The sequence below is a fragment of the Hemitrygon akajei genome, chromosome 1 (assembly GCF_048418815.1).
Source record: "Hemitrygon akajei chromosome 1, sHemAka1.3, whole genome shotgun sequence".
NCBI classification, from domain to species: Eukaryota; Metazoa; Chordata; class Chondrichthyes; order Myliobatiformes; family Dasyatidae; genus Hemitrygon; species Hemitrygon akajei.
This window is the reverse complement of record NC_133124.1, coordinates 209,559,047-209,581,246: the sequence shown is the minus strand read 5'-3', so window position 1 is coordinate 209,581,246 and position 22,200 is coordinate 209,559,047. Positions and strand designations below refer to the sequence as shown.

The 22,200-nt window shown below is 45.5% G+C and overlaps 1 protein-coding gene across 12 annotated transcripts in view; it reads right to left on the bottom strand.

The window, feature by feature from the left end:
* LOC140734898 (transcription factor COE2) overlaps positions 1–22,200 on the bottom strand; it is a 318,188-nt gene that overhangs the window by 84,299 nt on the left and 211,689 nt on the right. For all 12 annotated transcript variants that reach the window (XM_073059600.1, XM_073059582.1, XM_073059608.1 and 9 more), the window contains 2 exons: positions 21,562–21,679; positions 1,798–1,928 (listed from right to left, as the gene is read on the bottom strand). In XM_073059600.1, the coding sequence (XP_072915701.1) occupies positions 1,798–1,928; positions 21,562–21,679 (249 nt within the window). The remainder of the gene's footprint in view (positions 1–1,797; positions 1,929–21,561; positions 21,680–22,200) is intronic.

Below are 22,200 nucleotides of genomic sequence, written 5' to 3'. Positions count from 1 at the left end.
AGCCTCCAGTCTCTCCTTCCACGACAACGTCTGTCCCAATAACTCCAACTGAACACATTACCCTGCCAAGCCAGTTTCTTTCCCCATTTCATTTCACTGAGAGCAAATCCAATCATTTTATTGACTTCAACGGTTCCATTCAACGTCGGCTGTTTATTCCTCTCCACAGACTCTGCCCGACCTGCTGAGCTCCTCCAGCACTGCATGTATGTTGCTCCCTTCGTGCTGACCGAACTGGTTTTTGGGTGGTGCTAGTGCTGGGTTCGCTCACTCGCCTGTCTCCGGTCCACACAAGGCAGGCAGACCGATCTCCGAGGGCCCTCCTGGAAGCTGCCACACTGCACCATTATCAAGACAGGACTGCGGCCATTCACACACGCTATTTGTGGTAAATTTCCCATCCAGGTTAAAGATTCACTTTATTTGTCACATGTACATTGGAACATACAGTGAAAGAGAACATAGAACAGTACAGCACAGGAACAGGCCCTTCGGCCCTCAATGGTGTGCTGTACCAGCTAAAAAGCCAATCAAAAAACACCCAAACTCTAAACACAAAGTACACTGCAGATGCTGTGGTAATTCTCCAACTTGCGGTAATTCCCTCCCTCTCCCTTCACCCATCCCAGTTTCACTCTGCCTCCTCCTCCAGCTGCCTATCACCTCTCTCGTGATTCTGCCTTCTTCTACTACACATTGCTTTCCCCTTACATTCCTTCTTCACCTTTCCTGCCTATCCCCTCCCTGCTTCCCCTCCCCCCTTGATCTTTCCCCTTACTTGTTTTTAACCTGACACCCACCAGGCCTTCTCCTTCCCAGCCTCCCCCCACCTTTTTTATGGGGCCCCTGCCCCCTCCCTCTTCAGTCCTGACAAAGGGTCTCGGCCCGAAACATTGACTGCTCGTTTCCACGGATGCTGCCCGACCTGCTGAGTTCCTCCTGCTTGTTGCATGTGTTGCTTTACCCAAACACTAATCTCGTAATCCCTCCTACCTACACAATGCCCATCTCCCTCCATCTTCCTCACATCCATGTGCCTGTATAAACATCTCTTCAAAGCCTCTAATGTGCTTGCCTCTACCAACATACCAGACATCCACCACTCTCTGAGTAAAAAACTTACCCCTCACATCCCCTTTGAACCTACCCCCTCTCACCTTCAAAGCCTGTTGCCTGACCTGCTGAGTTCGCTCCGTGTGTTGCTCAAGTGTAACTAGCTGCTGGTCCCTTGATGCTAATTTGTGTCATTTGCTTCAACAACCATCACGGTCCAAGGATGTGCCGGGGCAGTTCACAAGTGTTGCCATGTCAACATAGCGTGCTCACAACTTACTAGCCCTAATCTTGGACTGTGGGAGGGAACTGGAGCACCCCGAGGGAACCCACGCGATGACAGGGAGAGTGTACAAACACCTTACAGACAGCCACGGGAATTGAACCCCGATCACTGGCACTGTAGGTCGTTGCACTAACTGCCGCAGACCTGTCTTGGTTTCCCCTGGCATTGGTTCTATTGAGCTCAGCTTAAACTTATCAGTAACACATGCAGAACGCTGGAGGGACTCAGCAGGTCAGGCGGCATCTAGGGAGAGGAATAAACAGTCAATGTTTCGGGCTAAGACACTTCATCGGAACTCAACCTCCCTTGCTGAGCTCCTACAGCGTTTCTTGAGTGTTACTCTAGATTTTCAGCATCTGCAGACTCTCTTATGACCCTGGTTCCATGGCTCCACCATCCCAGACCCTGATCCGTCGTCACCCAGGTTTATTTACCCTGCTGTTCCCATGGTAACCTACCTCACTCCAAACCAGCATTGTACCAAAGAGGACTTGCAATCCGTCGAAGAAGTTGTCCCCAATAATGATAACCATGGCGCCTCCAGTAGTCCATCCTTCACTGGGACTGATTGCTTTGATGCATGGCGTAGCTAAGCAGAAAGAAATGAGATTACTTGTACTTCACGACTCATTTATCATTAATACTGTCATAGTCACTGCGGCTATGCTTCCTCCCGAGATCCACGTAAGCAGTTTTTCTCTGGAAGAGAAGCAGGAATTTTATGTATTTCTTTTTTAATTGAATCATTAATGGCAGGTGGCTGGCATTTATCGCCGAGCCCTGTCAAACAGACCACGCTCAGCTCGGACTGCACGCCGTCTAACATCCGGCAGGCACACGCCCTCAGTCACCCGACGCCCAGCGTGCGTCCTCCGCAACATGAAGCAGCCTCCCACCCAGACGGCTCTGCCAAGGCCTCCCAAACCAGCCACATCGACGGTCAGGAAGGGAAAGGGGAACACGGCAACCTATAATTGCTTCTGCAGTGCCGTGTAGGGAATGCCACGTTGCAGTGCAGTTGGATGTGGCAAGAGTTAGATAAAGAAAAAGCTGCGATTTTATACACTCTGGCCCTTTCTCTAGGTATAGCCTACACCTCATAAAATGGATTCAAAGTGTATATTCATGCTCCTCTGCTGCCGTAGCCCATCTGCTACAGGGTTCGACGCGTTGTGCATTCAGAGATGATCTTCTGCGCACCACTGTTATGATGCATGGTTATTTGATTTACTGTCACCTTCGCGACAGCTTGAGCCAGTCTGGTCATTCTCCTCTGACCGTCCTCATTAACAAGGCATTTTGCCCACAGAACTGTCGCTCACTGGATTTTTTTTTCTCATTTTTTGCACCATTCTGTGTAAAACCCCAGGAGATCAGCAGTTTCTGAAATACTCAAACCACCCCATCTGGCACCAACAATCATTCCACAAACAAGATCACTTGGATTACATTTTGTCCCCAGTCGAATGTTTGGGGTGTAGAAAATCCAAACCTCTTGACCATGTCTGCATGCTTTAATGCATCGAGTTGCTGCCACATGATTGGCTAATTTTGCATTGACAAGCAGATGTACAGGGGTACTTAATAAAGTGGCAACTGAGTGCATTTCTAAGTCAGTTACTCAGAGGTAGTAGTAACCCCTGCTAACTTTCTCATTCAAGTTGTTGGAGGTCACAATGTTTGCGAGATGCTGTCAGAAGTAGCGTGGGTGGGTGGCCCTGTGCACTAGTTACCATTATACCATAAGATATAGGAGCAGAATTAAGCCATTGAGTTTGATCCACCATTCCATAATGTCTGATTTATTATCCCTCATAGCCCCATTCTCTTGCCCTCTCCCCATAACATTTGAGGCACCTATAAATCAAAAACCTATCAACCTCCACTTTAAATATACCCTATGACTTGGCCTCCACAGCTGTCTGTGGCAACGAATTCCACAGATTCACCACCCTCTGGCTAAAGAAGCTCCTCCTCAGCTCTGTTCTAAAGCGACGTCCCTCTATTCTGAGGCTGTGCCCTCTGCTCCTTGTACTGCCTTGATGCACTGTTGTCATTGAAAGATCTGTGCGCATGGCTTGCAAAGCAAAGTTTTTCACTGACCCTCAATACCTGTAACAATAACAAATCAATTTATCGTAAATTACTTGAAAGCAAATCTTATTCTGCATCTCACGTTTTTTTTGTGAATTCTGTGTGAATTTTAATTACGCAAATTGCCAATATGCGGGTATCACCCATAGAGCTGTAGCGTGCTATTGGAACAGCACTCATCCAGCCCAAGAAGAGAGCTGTCTACAATGCTCCATTGTGCTGCTGGTCGATCATCAAGAAGAGGGTGCAGAGCAGGGGTTCCCAACCTGGGATCCACCGACCCCTCGGTTAATGGTAAGACTCCATGGCATAAAAGTTTGGGAACCCCTAGGAGAAAGATGCTAGGACCAGCGTCACTATCATTTACTTATTTATCTATTTGGATAGAGCACGGAGAAGTCCCTTCTGGTCCTTCGATCCACACCGCCCAGCAGTCCCCCAACTTAATCTGAGCCTAATTACAATTTACAATGACCAACTAACCTCCCAACCAGTACGTCTTTGGATTGTGGAAGGAAAGTAGAGCACCCGGAGGAAATCCACATGGACATGGGGAGAACTTACAGACTCCTTACAGACAGTGTCCAGAATTGAACCCAGGTTGCTGATACCGTGAAGCATTCTGCTAACCACTGCACTTTCATCTCGAGCAGCTCCATGACAGAGATCTACAGGCTGATCTGTGAGTTCTCCCCAGGTGGACATCAAGTGCTGCTGGAAAATGACCGTGACAGCCCGTGAAAGATGCCCTTTCGTCTGCCCGAAACTTGTTGGCCTGCCAGCACGTCGAGATGTCCGTGGAGGAAGGCTGGCGACTGACACATTCCAGGCTGCAGGAGTGCATGCTGAGGGACGGCACTGCGGTCGAGTGCAGCCACAGCAAGGGCTAGGTGGGAAAGGACCACAGTAGAGGGTCCTTCTACTACTGGACAGGGAGGAGCCATCTTGGGTGAGAAAACCCCTCAAGTTGGTTTGGAATGTCGTTGCTTGCTTCTACTGTTTGCATGATTTGTGTTTTTTTTTCTCTCTTTCTCGGCACATTGGGTGTTGGTCTTTTTTTTATTTAGGTTCTTTTGGGTTTCTGGCTTTGTGGCTGCCTGTAAGCAGACAAATCTGAAGGTTGGATAATTTATACATTCTTTGATCATATCTATACTTTGAATCTTTGAATTACTGTAGTAGCATAGGGGGCTACATGAGTGGCAACAATCCTGTTAGTTTTAAGGAATATAATGGAGCTCAACTTAAAGCATTGACTATGATTGCAAGAATGAAAGAGCATTGCACAGTTTATTCTTGTAAATAAGTTTCATTACGAATAAATTTACTTTGATATTAAAAAACCTGTATTTCACAGAGAAAGGAAATGATTTGCAGTTCCTCGGCACAATTTTCCTATTTAACCTATCCTGGCATCTGATCTCTGTGACTGAAAACTCTCCCTCTCTCCCAAACAGACCGCGGTTCTCTGTTCGATTCATTCTGTTGAAACTGGAGGCTGTAACACGGACCGCGGACCCTCAGGTACATTTCCAAAGCGAAAACCCAAGTGAAAATGATGTACTAGGTACTCTTAAACAGAAGGCAAGCGTTTCAGTTAGATGTTTGAAATACGGCACTTGTTGTTAAAGGAAGCCTACAGCAACCAAAAAGGCTTTTGAGTAATGAAGGGTGTCAACACCAAAGTCACAATCTGACATGGTGCTTGATTTACGATGTACTTCATGAACCCAGCGTGTTGAAGTAAGTGTCCTACTTAATTCTCCAAAACAGTGCTGAACAGGAGAAATCTGAAGAAGAGGTTTGTAGCGTGCTCTACATTGTGTACGGTTTGGAGAGTTATGGGAAGCAATCAGTCCTCTTACACAAGCAAACAAATTAGCTATCTGAAATATAACCAGAGCCGTTTTTCTTCAACCATTCATGGGATGTGGCTGTCAGTGGGAAGTCTGATTTTACTCCCTACACCAAAGGCCCCATAGACTCCTTGCCAGTTTAAGATGGCACCACTGAAATGGGCGTCCCATTACTGATAATTCAAAGGGCATGAAATGCAACAAAAAAACATTATCAATAACACCTTTTCTGAGATAAATTGTGGTAAACTATTATGGGCCTACTCCAGCTGCTCCAGGATTCATGAATTCATTGATTCAGGATTCATTGATGTATGAATCAATTTGGTTTGGAATCACTGCTCCTCGTTTCTATTGACTGCATGATGTGTGTTTATTTTTCTCTCCCTCTCTTGCGCATTGGATGTTGGTCTTTTTTTAAATTGGATTCTTTTGGATTTCTTGTCTTGCGGCTGCCTGTAGGCAGACGAATTTCAAGGTTGTATAAGTTACACATGCATTGATAAGAAATATACTTTCAATCCTGGACTGAGTCTTTGCCAATAGCGATTAGAACACAGAACAGTGTAACCCCTTCATGTTGCTGACCTTTTAACCTACTCTAAGATCAACCCTTTCCCTCCTGCAAGACTTTCTATTTTTCTCCAATCCATTAGCCTATCTAAGAGTTTCTTACATGTCCCTAATGTATCTGTCTCTATCACCATCCCTGGCAATACATTTCACGCACCCACCTCTTTCTGTGTAAACACAACTAACTCCGACATCCATTAAAATCCATTGTGGAAACTGGAGTCTTGTATAGACCAGACTACTTGGCCTCCTTCTTTTAAGTACAGTGGTGAGATATTTGTCACGGCCTGATATAAAAACACCAATGCCCAGGAATGAACGGGTCCACAAAAAGTGAAGGATATAGCCCGGTCCATCACTGGCAAAGGCCTCCCCATCAATGAGCACACTTACAAGGAGTGCTGCCATCAAGGGACTCCATCATCCAGGCCACAAGTTATAGGAGCAGAATTAGGCCATCTGGCCCATTGAGCCTGCTCTGCCACTTCAAGCTGGCTGATCTATTTTCTCTCTCAGCCTCAATCTCCTGCCTTCTCCCGTAACCTTTCATGCCCTGAATAATCAAGGACCTATCAAACTCTGCCTTAAATACACCTAATGACCTGACTTCCGCAACAAATTCCACAGATCCACCACTCTCTGGCTGAAGAAATTTCTCCACATCTCCATTCTAAATGGATGTTCTTCTATTCTGAGGCTGTGTCCTCTGGTCCTACTCTGTATCACTACTGGAAACATCCTCTCCACATCCACTCGATATAGGTCTTTCAACATTCGATAGGTTTCAATGAAATCCTGCCTCATTCTTCTAAATTTAAGCAAGTATAGGCCCAGAGCTATCAAACAATTCTCAGATGATCACCCTCTCGTTCTCAGAATCATTCTCGTGAACCTCCTCTGAACCCTCTCCAATATCAGCACATCCTTTAGGGCCCAGAAAAACTACTCACAATACTCCAAGTGAAACCTCACCCGTGCCTTATAAAACCTCAGCTTTACATCCTTACTTTTATATTCTAGTCCTCTGAAAATTAATACATTTGTCTTCCTCACCACTACCTCAACCTTTAGAGAATCCTGCACAAGTCCCTCTAAACCTCAGAAGTTTGAATTTTCTCCCCATTTGGAAAATAGGCTATGCTTTTATTCCTTCTACCAAAGTGCATGACCATACACTTCCTTATACTGTACTCCATCTGCCACTTCTTTGCCCATTCTCCTAGTCTGTTTATGTCCTTCTGCAGCCTCTCTGCTTCCTCAGCACTACCTGCCCCTCCATCTATCTTTGTATCCTTTGCAAACATTGCTAAAAAGCCATCAGTTCCATTATCTGAATCACTGACATATAGCATAAAAAGAAGCAGTCCCAACACCGACCCTGTGTAACACCACTAGTCACCGGCAACCAATGAGAAAGGCTCCCTTGATTCTCACCCTTCACCTCCTGCCAATCAGCCAATCCTCTATCCTTGCTAGTGTCTTTCCTGTTATACCACGCACATTATCCTGTTAAGTCACCTCATGTGTGGCACCTTGTCAAAGGTCTTCTGAAAATCCAAGTATCCACCGATTCTCCTTTGTCCTCAAATAATTCCATCTTTACAGGAAGCTATGCTGACTTTTGCCTATTTAATCATGTGCCCCCAAGTACCCCGAAACCTCATTCTTAATAATGGACTCCAACAACTGCCCAACCACTGTAGTCATGCTAATTGGTCTATAATTTCCTTTCTCTGCCTCACTCCCTTCTTGAAGAGAAGAGTGACACTTGCAATTTTCCAGTCCTCCAAAACCGTGCCAGAATCCAGTGATTCTTGAAAGATCATTACGAATGCCTCCACAAACGCTTCAGCTACCTCCTTCAGGACCTTTGAGTGTAGATCATCTGGTCCAGGTGACCTACGTACCATCAGACATTTCAGCTCCCAAGCACCTTCTCCCTAGTAATACCAACTGCACTCACTTCTGCCCCATCGCTTTTCTCACTACTACTGGGCAGGAGGGTCAACAGCCTTGGGGTCCACACCACCACCAGAGCAGTTATTACCCTACACCATCCTGAACCAATGAGGATAGCATCACTCACTCAATACAGAACTGATTCCACAATCTACAGACTCACTTTCAAAGACGCTACAACTCATGTTCTCAGTATTATTTATTTACCATTTTTATATGTATTTGCATAATTTGTTTTCTTTTCCACATTGGTCATTTGTAAATCTCTATTTACGTACAGTTTTCCACACATATTGCACCTTTTCCTATAAAATACTTTGCAAGAAAATGAATCTCAAGGAAATATTTACAATATATGCATCCTTTCACATGAAATTTGCTTTCAATTTTGAACTTGGAACTTTAGCAGACCTCTTCCTCTTAAGGATATTAGCAACTCTGAAACTTTCTTAACAACAATTCAGTCGTTTTGCTATGATGGGACTCAACCTTGTGCCTCAGGGTTCGAGAGTCCATTTCTTCGGACTCAGTAGCTCAACCATTAGTTTACTGTTGCTTTTCAGTCTTTGCATTTGTAAAATTTTTCATAAATGTATATTTCATTATTTTTCTGCAAATGCCTGCAAGAAAATGAATTTCAGGGTAGTATACGGCAAAATATACATACTTCGACAAAGCAGCATCTATCAGCACAGATCTCCACCACCCAGGCCATGCTCTCTTCTCACTGCTGCCAGCAGGTAGAAGGTACAAGAGCCTCAGAACTTGCACCACCAGGTTCAAGAACAGTTACTACCCCTCAACCGTCAGGCTCTTGAATAAAAGGGGATAACTATGCTGCGTGTGTGTCCTTGAGCAAGGCACTTAACCACACATTGCTCTGCGACGACACCAGTGCCAAGCTGTATGGGTCCTAATGCCCTTCCCTTGGACAACATCGGTGGCGTGGAGAGGAGAGACTTGCAGCTGGGACAACTGCCGGTCTTCCATAAAAAAAACCTTGCCCAGGCTTGCGCCCTGGAAATTTTCCAAGGAGCAAGTCCATGGTCTATCGAGACTAACGGAGGCCTACCTACACTATCCTATAGATTTGCTGAGTATGCCCACAAGAAAACAAATCTCAGGGTTGTATATGTACTTTGAACTTTGACTTTGCTTAACCATTGTTTACTGTGACTTGTTCTGTCAACAACAGGACATGATTCCTGCATTGACTCATTGGTTTGATTCTCAAACATTTTATCCTGCCAGAGGTTTAGTCTCTGCTCCATGGTAGGCCAATATCGTTGACCCTTAATTAAATTAAAATTGCTATGGATGACATAACAGAGAGCTGGGCTGTGCAGTGCAAGGGTTAGACTGAAAACGCAGGTGGGAACACAGTTGGACAGTCATGAATGAGGCAGTGCAATGTGGAATAATGGAGAGTGAGAAAGTGGTATAATATCTGGATCATATACAAACAGCTCACTTAGTGCTAAGATGCAAGTAACATTGTTTGCACGGCCTAAAGTTGGCAAGTGCCTTTGACATTTGGCACCTAATTTCATACAGAGTCACAGAGTGGTGCAGCAGAAACCCCTCAGCCCTCCACATCCATGCGACCATCTGATACTCCTTAGGACTGTGCCATAAAGGATCCAAGAGGGACCGTATTCCACTTGGTCCGTACTCGAAAGGGTTTCCAAAAAAAGGGCATAAGACATTGGAGGAAATGTCCTTGCCAAACTGGTAATTGATGGAGGCCTGGAAGAAGTCACTTGCTTGGCCTTCAGGCTGAATTCCACTGAGACCACCAGAACAGAGGAATAAATAACTTGATAAAAGAAAGGTTTGTACATTTTCATAAACTTCCCTCAAGGCTCAGTTATTAGCAGAATTGGCTGGGCCTGTGCTGTCATACAATACAGTGCAAATCAGAGCAAGCAGCCATGGCTGACTAGTGTAAGAGTGACAGGTTCAAAACAGGCTGTGTGTTGGTATGTTTGCCTGGAAGTGCAGTGGGACATGGGGGAACCTAGCATTTCCTTTTGCGGTTGCCTGTGGAAAGGGCTAACTCTGATGAGTCAGTGGATCAGCACAGGGAGAGAGCCGGAGGCGGGAGATTGATTTTCTCCAGAACATTCTGATTTTTTTTTTGACACTTCCAGGGCATTAAACCTCGCGTGGATTTGGGGAGGAGGAAGGAAAATCTGGAAAGGGAGGATTCTGCATGCCTCTGGATGTCAGTACAAGGTTTTTCTTCCACGGCCACAAGGTTTTCACTCCTGTGATTGGCCTGGATGATCTGTAAACAGTCGTGTTCGTGACTGATTTAAATGCATAAAACCATTAGATATCGAACGTGGTTTGTTGGTGGCCACTCTAACTTCAGGCTAGAAAGATAATCCATTTTGAAACGAGCTGTTACTTTATAAATATGGAAGAATTGCAACAGTAATACAACTCGCTGGATCCAGTTCTGTTCAGAAGGAACCTAATCCTGATTTAACTTTTGAAAGAATTTGTAATATACACCCAGAAATAAATATATATATATATATATATATACACACACACACACACACACACACACACACACACACACACACACACACACACACACACACACACACACACACACACACACACACACACACACACACACACACACACACACACACACACACACACACACACACACACACACACACACCATGTAGAGCATTTGGCAAAGTTTTTTTTAAGAAGTATTTTAGTTTAAGCAGTGTGAGGATTTATACTAGGAGACTAGATATGTTAGTATGTTATTCTGTAAAACCTTCCATTGTACGGTTTAACCCTGCAATGCTGACATCGCTTAAAACTATTCCACTTCTCCTCACTGATCACATGACAGTAAAATGTGTCTGCTTCACTAAGCATTTCTTTCACATCACTTCCTTCTCGCTCACAGAATCGGAGAATTGTTAGAGGATAGAAGTTAGCCATTTGGCCCATCAAGTGCCTAACTGTCTCTTTCTCATGCTACCACACACGTCTCACACCGCTATGCCCTCCCTGCAAGCCTACAGGGTAACTTCTGTCAATTGCCTTTTCGATCCTGTTTTACAGGCAGAGAGTTCCATTTCAACTCCAGCCGCTGGGTAAAAGAAAATGTTATCCTTATACCCATCAAAGTACCTTTTGCCTTTAATCATCTCTGTGTTACCCCCAGCCCCCAACTCTCTCCTTTTTCCTGTTTTCCACTGAACAAGATTCCAAGAAGAGGGATAGCGTGCCTGCAATTCAGACACCCCCACAGAGCAATTTTAAATCTTAAAATATGACCCTTCAAAATTTTCTGATATACATTATGGACTCCTCAGAATACTCCTTCTTTACGGCCCTTGACCGTTTCCACCTATCACCTCTGAGTTTCTTACTTCAGCACCCTCCTCACTCACCCATCCACCCACCTGCCCCCTCTCCAGGTTTCACCGAGCACCTGCCAGCTTGTATTCGTCCCCCTCTCCCACCTTCGTATTCTGGCTTCATCCCCCTTCCTTTCAGAATCAGAATCAGGTTGAGTATCACCGGCATATGTCGGGAAAATAATTGTTATGCAGCAGCAGTACATAATAATAAAAAACTGGAAATTATCGTCAATATATACATATTTTAAAAACATCTAAATTAAATAAATAATGCAAAAAGGGGAAACAAAGTGGTGTTCATGGGTTCAATGTCCATTCAGAAATGTGATGGTAGAGGAGAAGAGGCTGTTCCTGAATCGTTGAGTGTGTGCCTTCGGGCTCCTGTACCTCCTTCCTGATGGTAACAATGTGAAGAGGGAATGTCCTGGGTGATGTGGTCCTTAATGTGGACCTGATGAAGTGTCTCAGCCTAAAATGTCAGCAATGTATTCCCTTCTGTAGATGCTGCCTGACCAGCTGAGTTCCTCCGGAATTTTGTGTGTGCTACTGTGAAATGCATTGTTTGCGTCAAATCAAATCAGGGAGATTTGTGCTGGGCAGCGCGCAAGTGTCCCACACTTCCAGCGCCAACATAGCATGCCCATCACCCTAACGCGTACGCCGTTGAAACGCGGGCGGAAACTGGAGCACTCAAAGGGAACCGCACAATCGCGGGTAGAACGTACAATCTCCTTACAGACAGCGCTGGGAATCGAACCCCAATCTTGCAGCCAGCCCTCAAAAACGATTGCATTAATTGCTATGCTACAGATTGAGGTTGAGGAGCTATCAAAAGCAAGGTGCACATTTGCACAGCTTTGGCTAAATTACTGTTTCTAAACACTCTCAATCTGTGAACCTTTGTGAAACTGCACTCGCAGGTGATTATCCCGTCTTTAAGCAATTCAGCTGCGCTTCATTATCCACTTGAAGGGTAGTGTGTGTATGTTCGTCTGCTATGGCTGAAGACTCTAATCAAACGTGGGGCTGAGCTGCGGCCAACATGGTAAAGAAAGACAGGGACACAAGAGATAACAGATGTTGGAATCTGGAGTAGCAAGCGATCTGTTGGAGAAATTCAGTGGTTCATACAACATCTGTTGGGGGTCGGGGGAGTGGATCTGCCAATGATAGTGGGAATGGAAGGGTTAACATATGATCGTTTGATGGCTCTGGGCCTGTAGAATAGATGAATTAAAGAATGAGAGGTGACCTTATTGAAACCTATTGAAAGGCTTAGATTAAGTGGATGTAGAGAAGATATTTCATATGGTGGGGAAATCTAGGACCGGAGGGCACAGCCTATAACTGGAAGGACATCCCTTTAGTATAGAGATGAGGAAGGTTTCGTTAGCAAGAGGGTAGTGAATCTGTGCAACTTCTGCCACAGATGGCTGAGAAGACCAAGTCATTTGGTATATTTAAAGTGGAGGCTGATAGGGTCTTGATAATTAAGGTTTTCCTACATTACAAGTTCGATAGTTGTTTTCCCTCCATAAATGTTCCCTGTGCTGTTCACAACCTCCATCCACCAAAAATTATTTTAGAGTAAATGAGGTCCCTTTTATGATATACCTACTGTGTGTAAGGCTCCACAAACATAGATGTATCAATAAGATCATAAGACTATAAGAGCAGGGTGAGACCATTTGGCCTTTCGATTCTGTTTCGCCATTTGATCATGGCTGATTTATTTTCCTTCTCAACCCCACTCTCCTGCCTACTTCCCAAACCTTTGACCCTCTGACTAATTAAGAACCCATCAAACTCCGCTTCAGATATACCCACCCCATGACTTGACCTCCACAGCGGTCTGTGGCAACAAATTCCACAAATTCCCCACCCTCTGGCTAAAGAAATTCCTCCTCATCTCAGTTCTAAAGGGATGTCCTTCTATTCTGAGGCTGTGCTCTCTGATCCTAGACTCTCCCTCTATTGGAAACATGGAGGTGAATCTCATGGAGCTGCTGCCTCACAACTCCAGTGAACCAGGAGTTTACCTGATCTTCCTGTGACGATGTGGGTACTCTGTTGTCCTTCTACAAACCAAACACATGCAATATGTGTCGGTAGGTTAGTTAGACACAGTGATTTGTCCTTGGTATCAAGGCGAGTGGTCGAACCTGGGAGGGTGCTGATGAGAACCAGATGTGTGAGACTAATGTAGAGTTGGGATAAATGGGTCGTTAAAGGCCAGCATACACCCAGTGGGCCAAAGGGTCTGCTTTCCTGCTGCTCCCCTCCATCACTCCTTTGGGGTAGATTAGAGAAAAAAGGGAAGCCAAGGACAGGAATTCAGGACCAGGTCAAGAGAAAACTTTGGAAGGTAAGAGGCATTCAACTTGATGGTCACCATCTTAGTAGCATAGAAGTCCATGAGTTCCTAATGAAAGTGAAGGTGAAGGAGGTAAGGGAATGGTGCAGTATAGAGAGTGTTCAGTAAAGAAAGACACAGGGGGGTTATTTGAGCAGGCAGGGATGTATGGGAGGCAGAGTTATTTACGTTCTAGGGTAATGTAGTTTGCTTACTCATCTCACTTAACAACTAGAGCAACACACGCAAAACGCTGGAGGAACTCAGCAGCTGAGGCAGCATCTGTGGAAACAAATAAACAGCTGATGTTTTTGGCCAAGACTCTTCTTCAGGACTGGAAAGGAAGAGGGAAGCGGAAGGGCGGCTAGTTTGGAAGGTGATAGGTGAAGCCAAATAAGCGGGAAAGGTAAATGGCTGGAGAGGAAGGAACTTGACCATAGGAGAAAGGGAAGAAGGAAGGGCACTAGGGGAGGCAATATGCAGGTGAGGAGAAGAGGTAAGGGGCCAGAATGGGGAATAGAAGAGGGAAGGGGGAGGGAATTATTTTTAGCAGAAGGAAAATCAATGTTCATGCCATCAGGTTGGAAGCTCCCCAGACGGAATATAAGGTGTTACTCCTCTACCCTGAGGGTGGCCTCTTCATGGCACAAGAGGAGGCCATGGACCAGTGTTTGCGGGGATTTACTTCATCTCCTTGACCCAGGAGTATTGATCTCGGTTTTGAACCATTGTTAGTCAACTTGGAATGGTGTGGCTGCAATATGACCACTTTGCACTACAATGGACTTATTTTATTGCTGTTGTGTTTTTTCTTAATGTTTGTATAATTTATGTTTAATCTGTGTTTTCCTGTGAAGGCTGTGTCTCTGATGCTACATGCCTGTGGTGTTGCTGCAAGTAAGTTTTTCATTGCACCTGAGTATACAGGAGCCTGAGGACCCACACCACCAGGTTCAGGAACACTTGTTAACTCTCAACCATCAGCTTCTTGAACCAGAAGGGATAATTTCACTCAAATTCACTTGCCACCATCACTGAACTGTTCCCACAACCTATGGACTCACTTTCAAGGAATCTTCATCTCATGATCTTGATACTTATTGCTTATTTATTTATGATTTATTGCTTTTTTTGTATTTGCAGTTTATTGCCTCTTGCACACTGGTTGTCCGCCCTGTTGACACGGTCTATCATTGATTCTATTATGGTTATCGGATTTATTGAGTATGCCCACAAGAAAATGAGTCTCAGGCTTGTATATGGTGACATATATGTACTTTGATAATAAACTTACATTGAACTTTGAACACATGGTTGTGCATACCGATGATAAATTTGACTCCAACCAGACGGAGTTAATTCTGTTCAACACTGAAGCTAATATTATTTAATTCCTGGCTCTCTAAGTGGGGGGGGCACTACCCACGAGTGAGTCTTACTTGTTCATTTATTCATGAGGGAGCATCTGAAATAGGATCAATTTGTTTTTACCTACCAAGTTAACAATCTGCTGGAGGAACTCAGCAGATCGAGCAGCATCTGCGGGAGGAAAGTAACTGCTGATATCTCAGATTGAAACTCGGCCTCAGTACTTCAGCTTTTGAGCTGAAACGTTTGACGATCCCTTCCCCCCCCCCCCCCTCCCCACAGACACTGCCCGAGATAACTTTTCCCTCTGAGAAGCACCGTCATTAAAAACGGGTGGAGAGTTGCTATTTGTCGATAAGTCACGGAGCAAGTTTATTGTATCCTTGCACGGTTCTGGTGGCTAATCCCTTCCTTCCCTCGCCAGCCCTGGAGTCACCAGCGTTACACCCTACTGAGCAACAGCGATGGAAGACTGAGCTCGGCCATTACCCCGAGAGCGAGAAGGTATCCTTACAGAACGACTGCCGGCTGCCTTATCCATACTTTACTTTCATTAATCCAAGCAGATACGGGCATCATTCATCACTCCTGCAGTTTCCCTTGCCACTTCACAGGGCGGTTAGACGTCACCTACACTACCGCCAGCCTAGAGTCACGTATGGGTGAAACCGATGAGGGATGGAAGGCTCCCTGCCACCACCTGAACCAAACACACATTTACGATAATTTGATAGTTTTGTGGTCACCATTACCAAGGCTGGTTTCTTATTCCAGATTTATTTAATAGAATTTAAATACCCTATAGATCTGAACACATCTCCTGTTCCAGGTATCAGGATTGCTGTTAGGCTAACATAATAAGCTGCTACTGTAACCACCAAAAACACAACTGTGTCTATATTAGCCTTTATATTATTAATGGTAGGGGGTGAAATGTGCCTGTCCACATGGCCGGTAGATTAATCACCAAGAGGCTCAGCAGCGGCAGGTAAAAGCCATTCATTCACCGTCGCAGCCATCCCCAGACTAACACTTCCTGAAGTTCAGCTGTACCCACTTAACACGACGTCACCGGGAACAAGCTTCCACCCGCTCCTCGGCAGCTCAGGCAAGGGCTGCCTTTAACCTCGCGATTTCTCACACTGTCACAAGCGATATGGTTTCAGGGCCGCATCCCGCCTCAATCCATCACCTCCAACTTTGTGCTGACAGGGTCAGAGGAGAGAGTGTAGGAACCTGGCAGAGGGCCAGACGCTCGAGCCGTGTCTGAGCTGTGAGTCAATCACTTTCAATCAGCCTTGGGAGAGAGAAAAGAAAGGCATGTTTTCTTCCTCTGGTTCCTGGGACTTTATTCACTACAGAGGTCCAGTGGCAGGAAATTAACACCACTGCACATTCTTCACTGACTTAATCATGTTTCATGGTCAAATGTCGATGGTCCAATTGTTTAACCCATTAAGTCTTGAAAAAGGATCTAGTGCTTTCCTGGCACATATGAATATGGGTATAAATACCACTGGACTAGACTTACCCAGGCATCATCCCTGAAGAAGATAGCAGAGTTTACCATTGAACTGCCAGTTATAATCGATACCTGTACCCGACTTGAAGCCCAAGAAGAGTTTCTTCGCCATTAAGTCTGGTTAACTCCACACAGTCTTTGAGGGCATAACTTGGGACAATGTCATTTTTTCCAACAAGCATTGTCCTTACTCTCCTCTCCTATCAGATTTCTTCTCCTTCAGCCCTTTACTTTTCCTCCTATCAACTCCCAGCTTCTCACTCCAACCTCTCCCCTTCCCCACCCACCTACCTCCCCCCCTCAGCTGGATCCACCTGCCAGTCTCTATACTTTCCTCTCCTACTCCCTTCTTATCCAGTCCTGAAGAAGGGCCCTGTCTCGAAACATCGACTGTTTATTCCTCTCCATAGATGCCGCCTGACCTGTTGAGTTCCTTCAGCATTTTATATGTGTTACATTGTTCCTCCAATGTGGAAGCCAACAGAGATCTTGCGACGCAAACCTGATGGTCTTACAGCATATAAGCAAATCTTTGTGACGGATCTAGATGGGCGCATGTTCCCACACAGTGCCCACGGCAAAGTTTTTAAGGCTCCCCAGCACATTAGAGGCAGCAGGAAAGACTTCATCGATGGTCCAGAAGTAAAGCTTTCACTGTACTTTGGAAATGTTAAGAAGATCTGCCAACCTGCATGTTTTCTTTTAGGGAAGTGGAGGGAAACTGGAGCGTCCAGGGTAAACCCACCCAGTCACAGGGAGAAAGTGCGAACTCTACTCAGACAGTAGCAGCGGTCAAGATTGAACCCAGGTCACTGGATCTATGATGCAACACCACATTGTAGTACATCAGTGTGGCCGCAATGGAAAATTATCCTGTAATAAACTTTATGACCTCCAAGACGACCCCAACCTTGTCGTGGCTTGGAGACTTGCATGCCTCAATGACCCGGAGAGCTATGCTGGCTGGAGTCAGGGCTTTATGCTCTGGCTCTTGGTAGAGTCACCCATGCCAAACAGGTCAAAGGGTAGAGGCCAGACTAAGAGTGGTCTGCCAGTCCTCAAGGTTCGGGTGTTCAGTTCAGGGATAACAACCCTGACTGGTAAAAAAAAAATGATACAGAAAGAGCTTTGAAGAATCCTTCTATATCTGTGTGTGACAACATGTACAGACAGAGAAGGAGGAGCTTAACTGCTGCCTTAAACACCAGCGGCATAACAGGCATGCTATGTAAACATTATCAACAGCATGGTAGAATAACAGTTAGCATAAACGTTTGCTGCAAAAATTGTAAGATCAGGGTTCAATTCACCACTGCCTGTAAGGAGTTTGTACACTCTCCCAATGATGGCATACAAGATGAGAGGTTAATTGACAATTGTGAATTGCCGCTAGTGTGTGACTGAGTGATGGAATCTGGGAGGAAGATGAGAGGGATGTGGGGAGAGTAAAAGAGGGATTAATGCAGGATTGGTTCTGAAGTTTGACACTCACCCAAGCTGATGATAGATGAGTCCCCCCACGAGGTTTTAAACCAAGACCCACATCACCTGTTCAGGTTTATTCTTGCCAACGTTTATTATGCAGTTAGTGCCATTTTCTGGCTATTTATCTCCATGCCTATGGGGCTTAATTGAGTACAAATTGGACGCTGTGTTTGGCTACTCTACAGCTCTGCAAAAGTAATTAATTCCTCTCCAAACATGGAGGCAAGAGCCGCACACATGGACGAGCCTTCCTTCTATGCAATCTACTGGCGGTTTCACTATCCCTCTGCTCTTTCCGACGTCAAGTTTGTGATTGACCCGGGTTTTGCTGCATAGAGCCCCGTCCTCTCCCCCAAGTCAAATTGTTTCCTCTGCAAATTCTGAATCTATTAGCCATTATCCTTCAGTCGAGGCTTGGAGTCAATGGAAGTATTTCTCCAAAAATACATTGCAAATCTACTTTCAATATATTCAACAGTTCCATGGGCTCCATTTAATATCAGAGAATATTTAAAGTCTACAACTTGAAATTCTTACTCTTCACAGACATCCATGAAACAGAAGAAAAAATCCCAAAGAATGAATGACAGAAAAGAAACGTTAGAACCCCGAAGGACCCCTTTCCGCCTCCTATGCACAAGTACCAGCAAAGCATCAACCCTACCCTTCGCCTTCCCAGCAGGAAGCGTCAGCAAAGTCCCCAAAGAGTCCATCAAAAAACACTGTTCGTACCAGCAGCTCGACATGCCACAGGTTCTCTCTCTCTTTCTAATGAGGGAGAGAGAGGTACCGCTCCTGCCGTTGTGGGAGGGGAGACCAACAGCTCGCCGTTTCGATGTTACAGTCTGCAGTGTCGCACGTTCGAGTTACCCCAACTTGGGAATCGGCAACAACCTGTCCCTTTTCCCTTTCCCTTTTTTCCTTTTAAACTCGCATACTTAGCTTAAGTAAGTATTCATTACAGTAATACTAACTGTTGGAACTAACAGCCCACACGTGTACAGCGCCATGGAACTAGCTCCACAATCCACATATCCAAACTACAGCCAGTAAAGGTATGAAATTCAGACATTTAAGACCATAAGATCGTAAGACATCAGAGCAGAATTTGGCCATTCGGCACAATGAGTTTGCTCCGCTGTTCCATCATGACTTCCACCCCGTTCTCCTGCCTTCTCCCCATAAACTTCGATGTCCTATGCCCCTACAAACCTACCAATCTCCACTTTAAACGTTCCCAATGACTTGGCCTCTGTAGCCGTCAGTGAATTCCACAGATTCACCACGCTTTTGGCTAAAGAAGTTGCTCCTCATCTTTGTTCTGAAGAGATCTGAGGCTGTGCCCTATAACCCCACAGAATATAGGAAACCCATACAGAATAATATTGATTGTGAGGAATTAGTACACCTGGAAGGAAGAGAGGTGATAACTCTAGATCTAGAATATAAAAGAAAGGATGTAATGCTGAGGCTTTATAAGGCACTGGTGAGGCCTCACTTGGAGTACTGTGTGAGCAGTTTTGGCCCCTTATCTGACAAAGGATGTGCTGACTTTGGAGAGGGTTCACAAAAAAGGTTTCCGGGATTGAAAGGCTTATCATATGAGGAGCGTTTGATGACTCTGGACCAGCACTCACCGGAACTCAGAAGCATGAGGGGGGAATCTCATTGCAACCTATCAAATGCTGAAAGGCCTCGACAGAGTGGATGTGGAAAGGTTGCTTCCTACGGTGAGGGAGTCTAAGATCAGAGGGAATAGCCTCAGAACAGAGAGACGTTCATCTAGAACAGAGATGAGGAGGAATTTCTATAGCTGGAGAGTGGTGGATCTGTGGAATTCATTGCCACAGCTGGGCATGAAGGCCAAGTCATTGGGTATATTTAATGCAGAGGTTGATAGATTCTTGATTAGTCAGGGGATGGAGGGATACGGGGTGAAGAGAGGAAATCGGAGAGGGAAATGGATCAGCCATGATGAAATGGCAGAGCAGACTCGATTGGCCAAATCACCCCTTTCTGCTCCTATAACTTATGGTTTTCATGAATGGCCTGACTCCAGTTAATCAAAACATACTTGATGGGCTAAATGGCCCAATTCTGCTGCTATTTCTTATGGTCTAATATCTTGTTGATTGAGACTGGAGGTAAAGTGGTTACACACTGATTAATTTACTCTGGAGCACTGAGCTAATATCAATCCAGTGATCAGAGTCCAAATACATCCTGGCAGCAAAGGAACAAGTTCTCTTAATCACCTCATATTTAAGGTTAGTTATTAGTCATGATGACTACAGAAAATCAATAGGAAAGGCTTCAATGTAGGAAAAAGAGACCGGCTTAGGTGGGCAACACACACAAAATGCCAGGGTAACTCAGCAAGTCAGACAGCATCTGTGGAAAGGAATAAAATATCTATGTTTCGGGCCAAGATCCTCTATCAGGACTGGAAAGGAAGGGGGCAAAAGCCAGATGTTGGGAGGGGGAGGAGTACAAGCTGGGGAGTGAGAGGTGGGGGAGAAGGTGGGGAAGGGTGGGGTGTTGAAGTAAGAAGCTGGGAAGGGATAGGTGGAAGAGAAGGAGGAGCAATCTAATAGGAGAAGACAGTGGAGCTTGGGTGGTGGGGAGCCAGAGGGAGGTGATGGACAAGTGAGGAGAGGAGAAGGGGTAACCAGAATGAGGACTGGAAAAAGAGAAAGGGAGAGAGGGGCAGAAATTACAAGACGTTGGGCCAAAGGTGTTGCCTCCTTGCTGTATCACTCCAAAAATGCACCTTGGCCAATAACGCTGTGAAGGGACGGAAATCCTTCATGCCTACACAATCTGTCCTACATGTAATTCCAGACCTACCAAGGAATTTACCTATCGAATGGTGAAAGGCCTTGATAGAGTGGATGTGAAGAGGATATTTCCTATGGTGGGGGAGTCGAAGACCAGAGGACACAGCCTCAGAATAGAGGGGTGTCCTTTTAGAATGGAGATGAGAAGGAATTTCTTTAGCCAGAGAGTGAGGAATCTGTGGAATTCTTTGCCACAGGCAGCTGTGGAGGCCAATTCTTTATATATATTTAAGGCAGATTGGTTGATTGATTCTTGACTGGTCAGGGCATGAAGGGATATGGGGAGAAGGCAGGAGACTGAGGCTGAGAGGGAAGATGGATCAGCCATGATGAAATAGCACAGCATTCTCGATGAGCCAAATGGCCAAATTCTGCTCCTATTTCTTATGGTAAATGGAAAGCCATTCAATTCAAGAATAACAAGGGATGCATAATATATACTGTCCTTGCCAGTAACACATAGAGACTGCCAAATAAGTAAACCACACACACACACACACACACACACACACACACACACACACACACACACACACACACACACACACACACACACACACACACACACACACACACACACACACACACACACACACACACACACACACACACACACACTGGATCAACACTTAAGAGTAGGTGGTTAGATGCACCAGGGCTTCCCAACGTTTTTTATGCCATAGACATTCAGCAAGGGGTCCATGGACATTAGATTGGGAACCACTGCTCTACACCATTAAGGAAACCATGAATATTGAACTGGGAAAAATGGGAAAGTACCTTCTGTGGGATCCAGGCGTCGGGCTCTGCGTCCATGCTTTGAGTTGTTGTGCACAAACATGTTGTCCGAGACGGCCAGCACGTGCCCATCCACGTTGAGGGTTGTAGATAATACAACCTGTGAAGTAAGAGGCAGAGTACAGTGATTTGCTGTGAGTGTTGCCTTTCAAAGTGACTTTAGCAACATCAGACTCCAAATCTGTGTTTCCTGGTGTTATGACCCCAGCCCCCTCCTTTGTGAGAATCGCAAGAGCCCTAGTGAAGGGGGGGGGGGGGGGGTCAATGACCCAAGAGAGAGAGCGACGTGCTGAATTGGACTCAGGAGAGTGAGGGAGAGGCCTCAAGGTTTTGGAATGTGGTCTGGCCTCTCAGCCAGACAAAAGCCACGGAAATAGCCATTGTCTCTTGGAGACACCTTTGTGGAATGGGGACTGGGTTACGTGCAAACCCTCAGGGCAACGTGGGCTGGGAGATGAGGAGAGATTGCCTCACCCCACCCTGATTGACAGCTACAACCCTGCAAGTCCCGATAAAAGGTGGGCTGCCGAGGCGGCCCCTCAGACGCACCAAGGAGACACACGAAGAAGACACGATAGCGCTTCCTGTCAGAGCGGGAAGCCAATTTTAAGGAAGCCACGT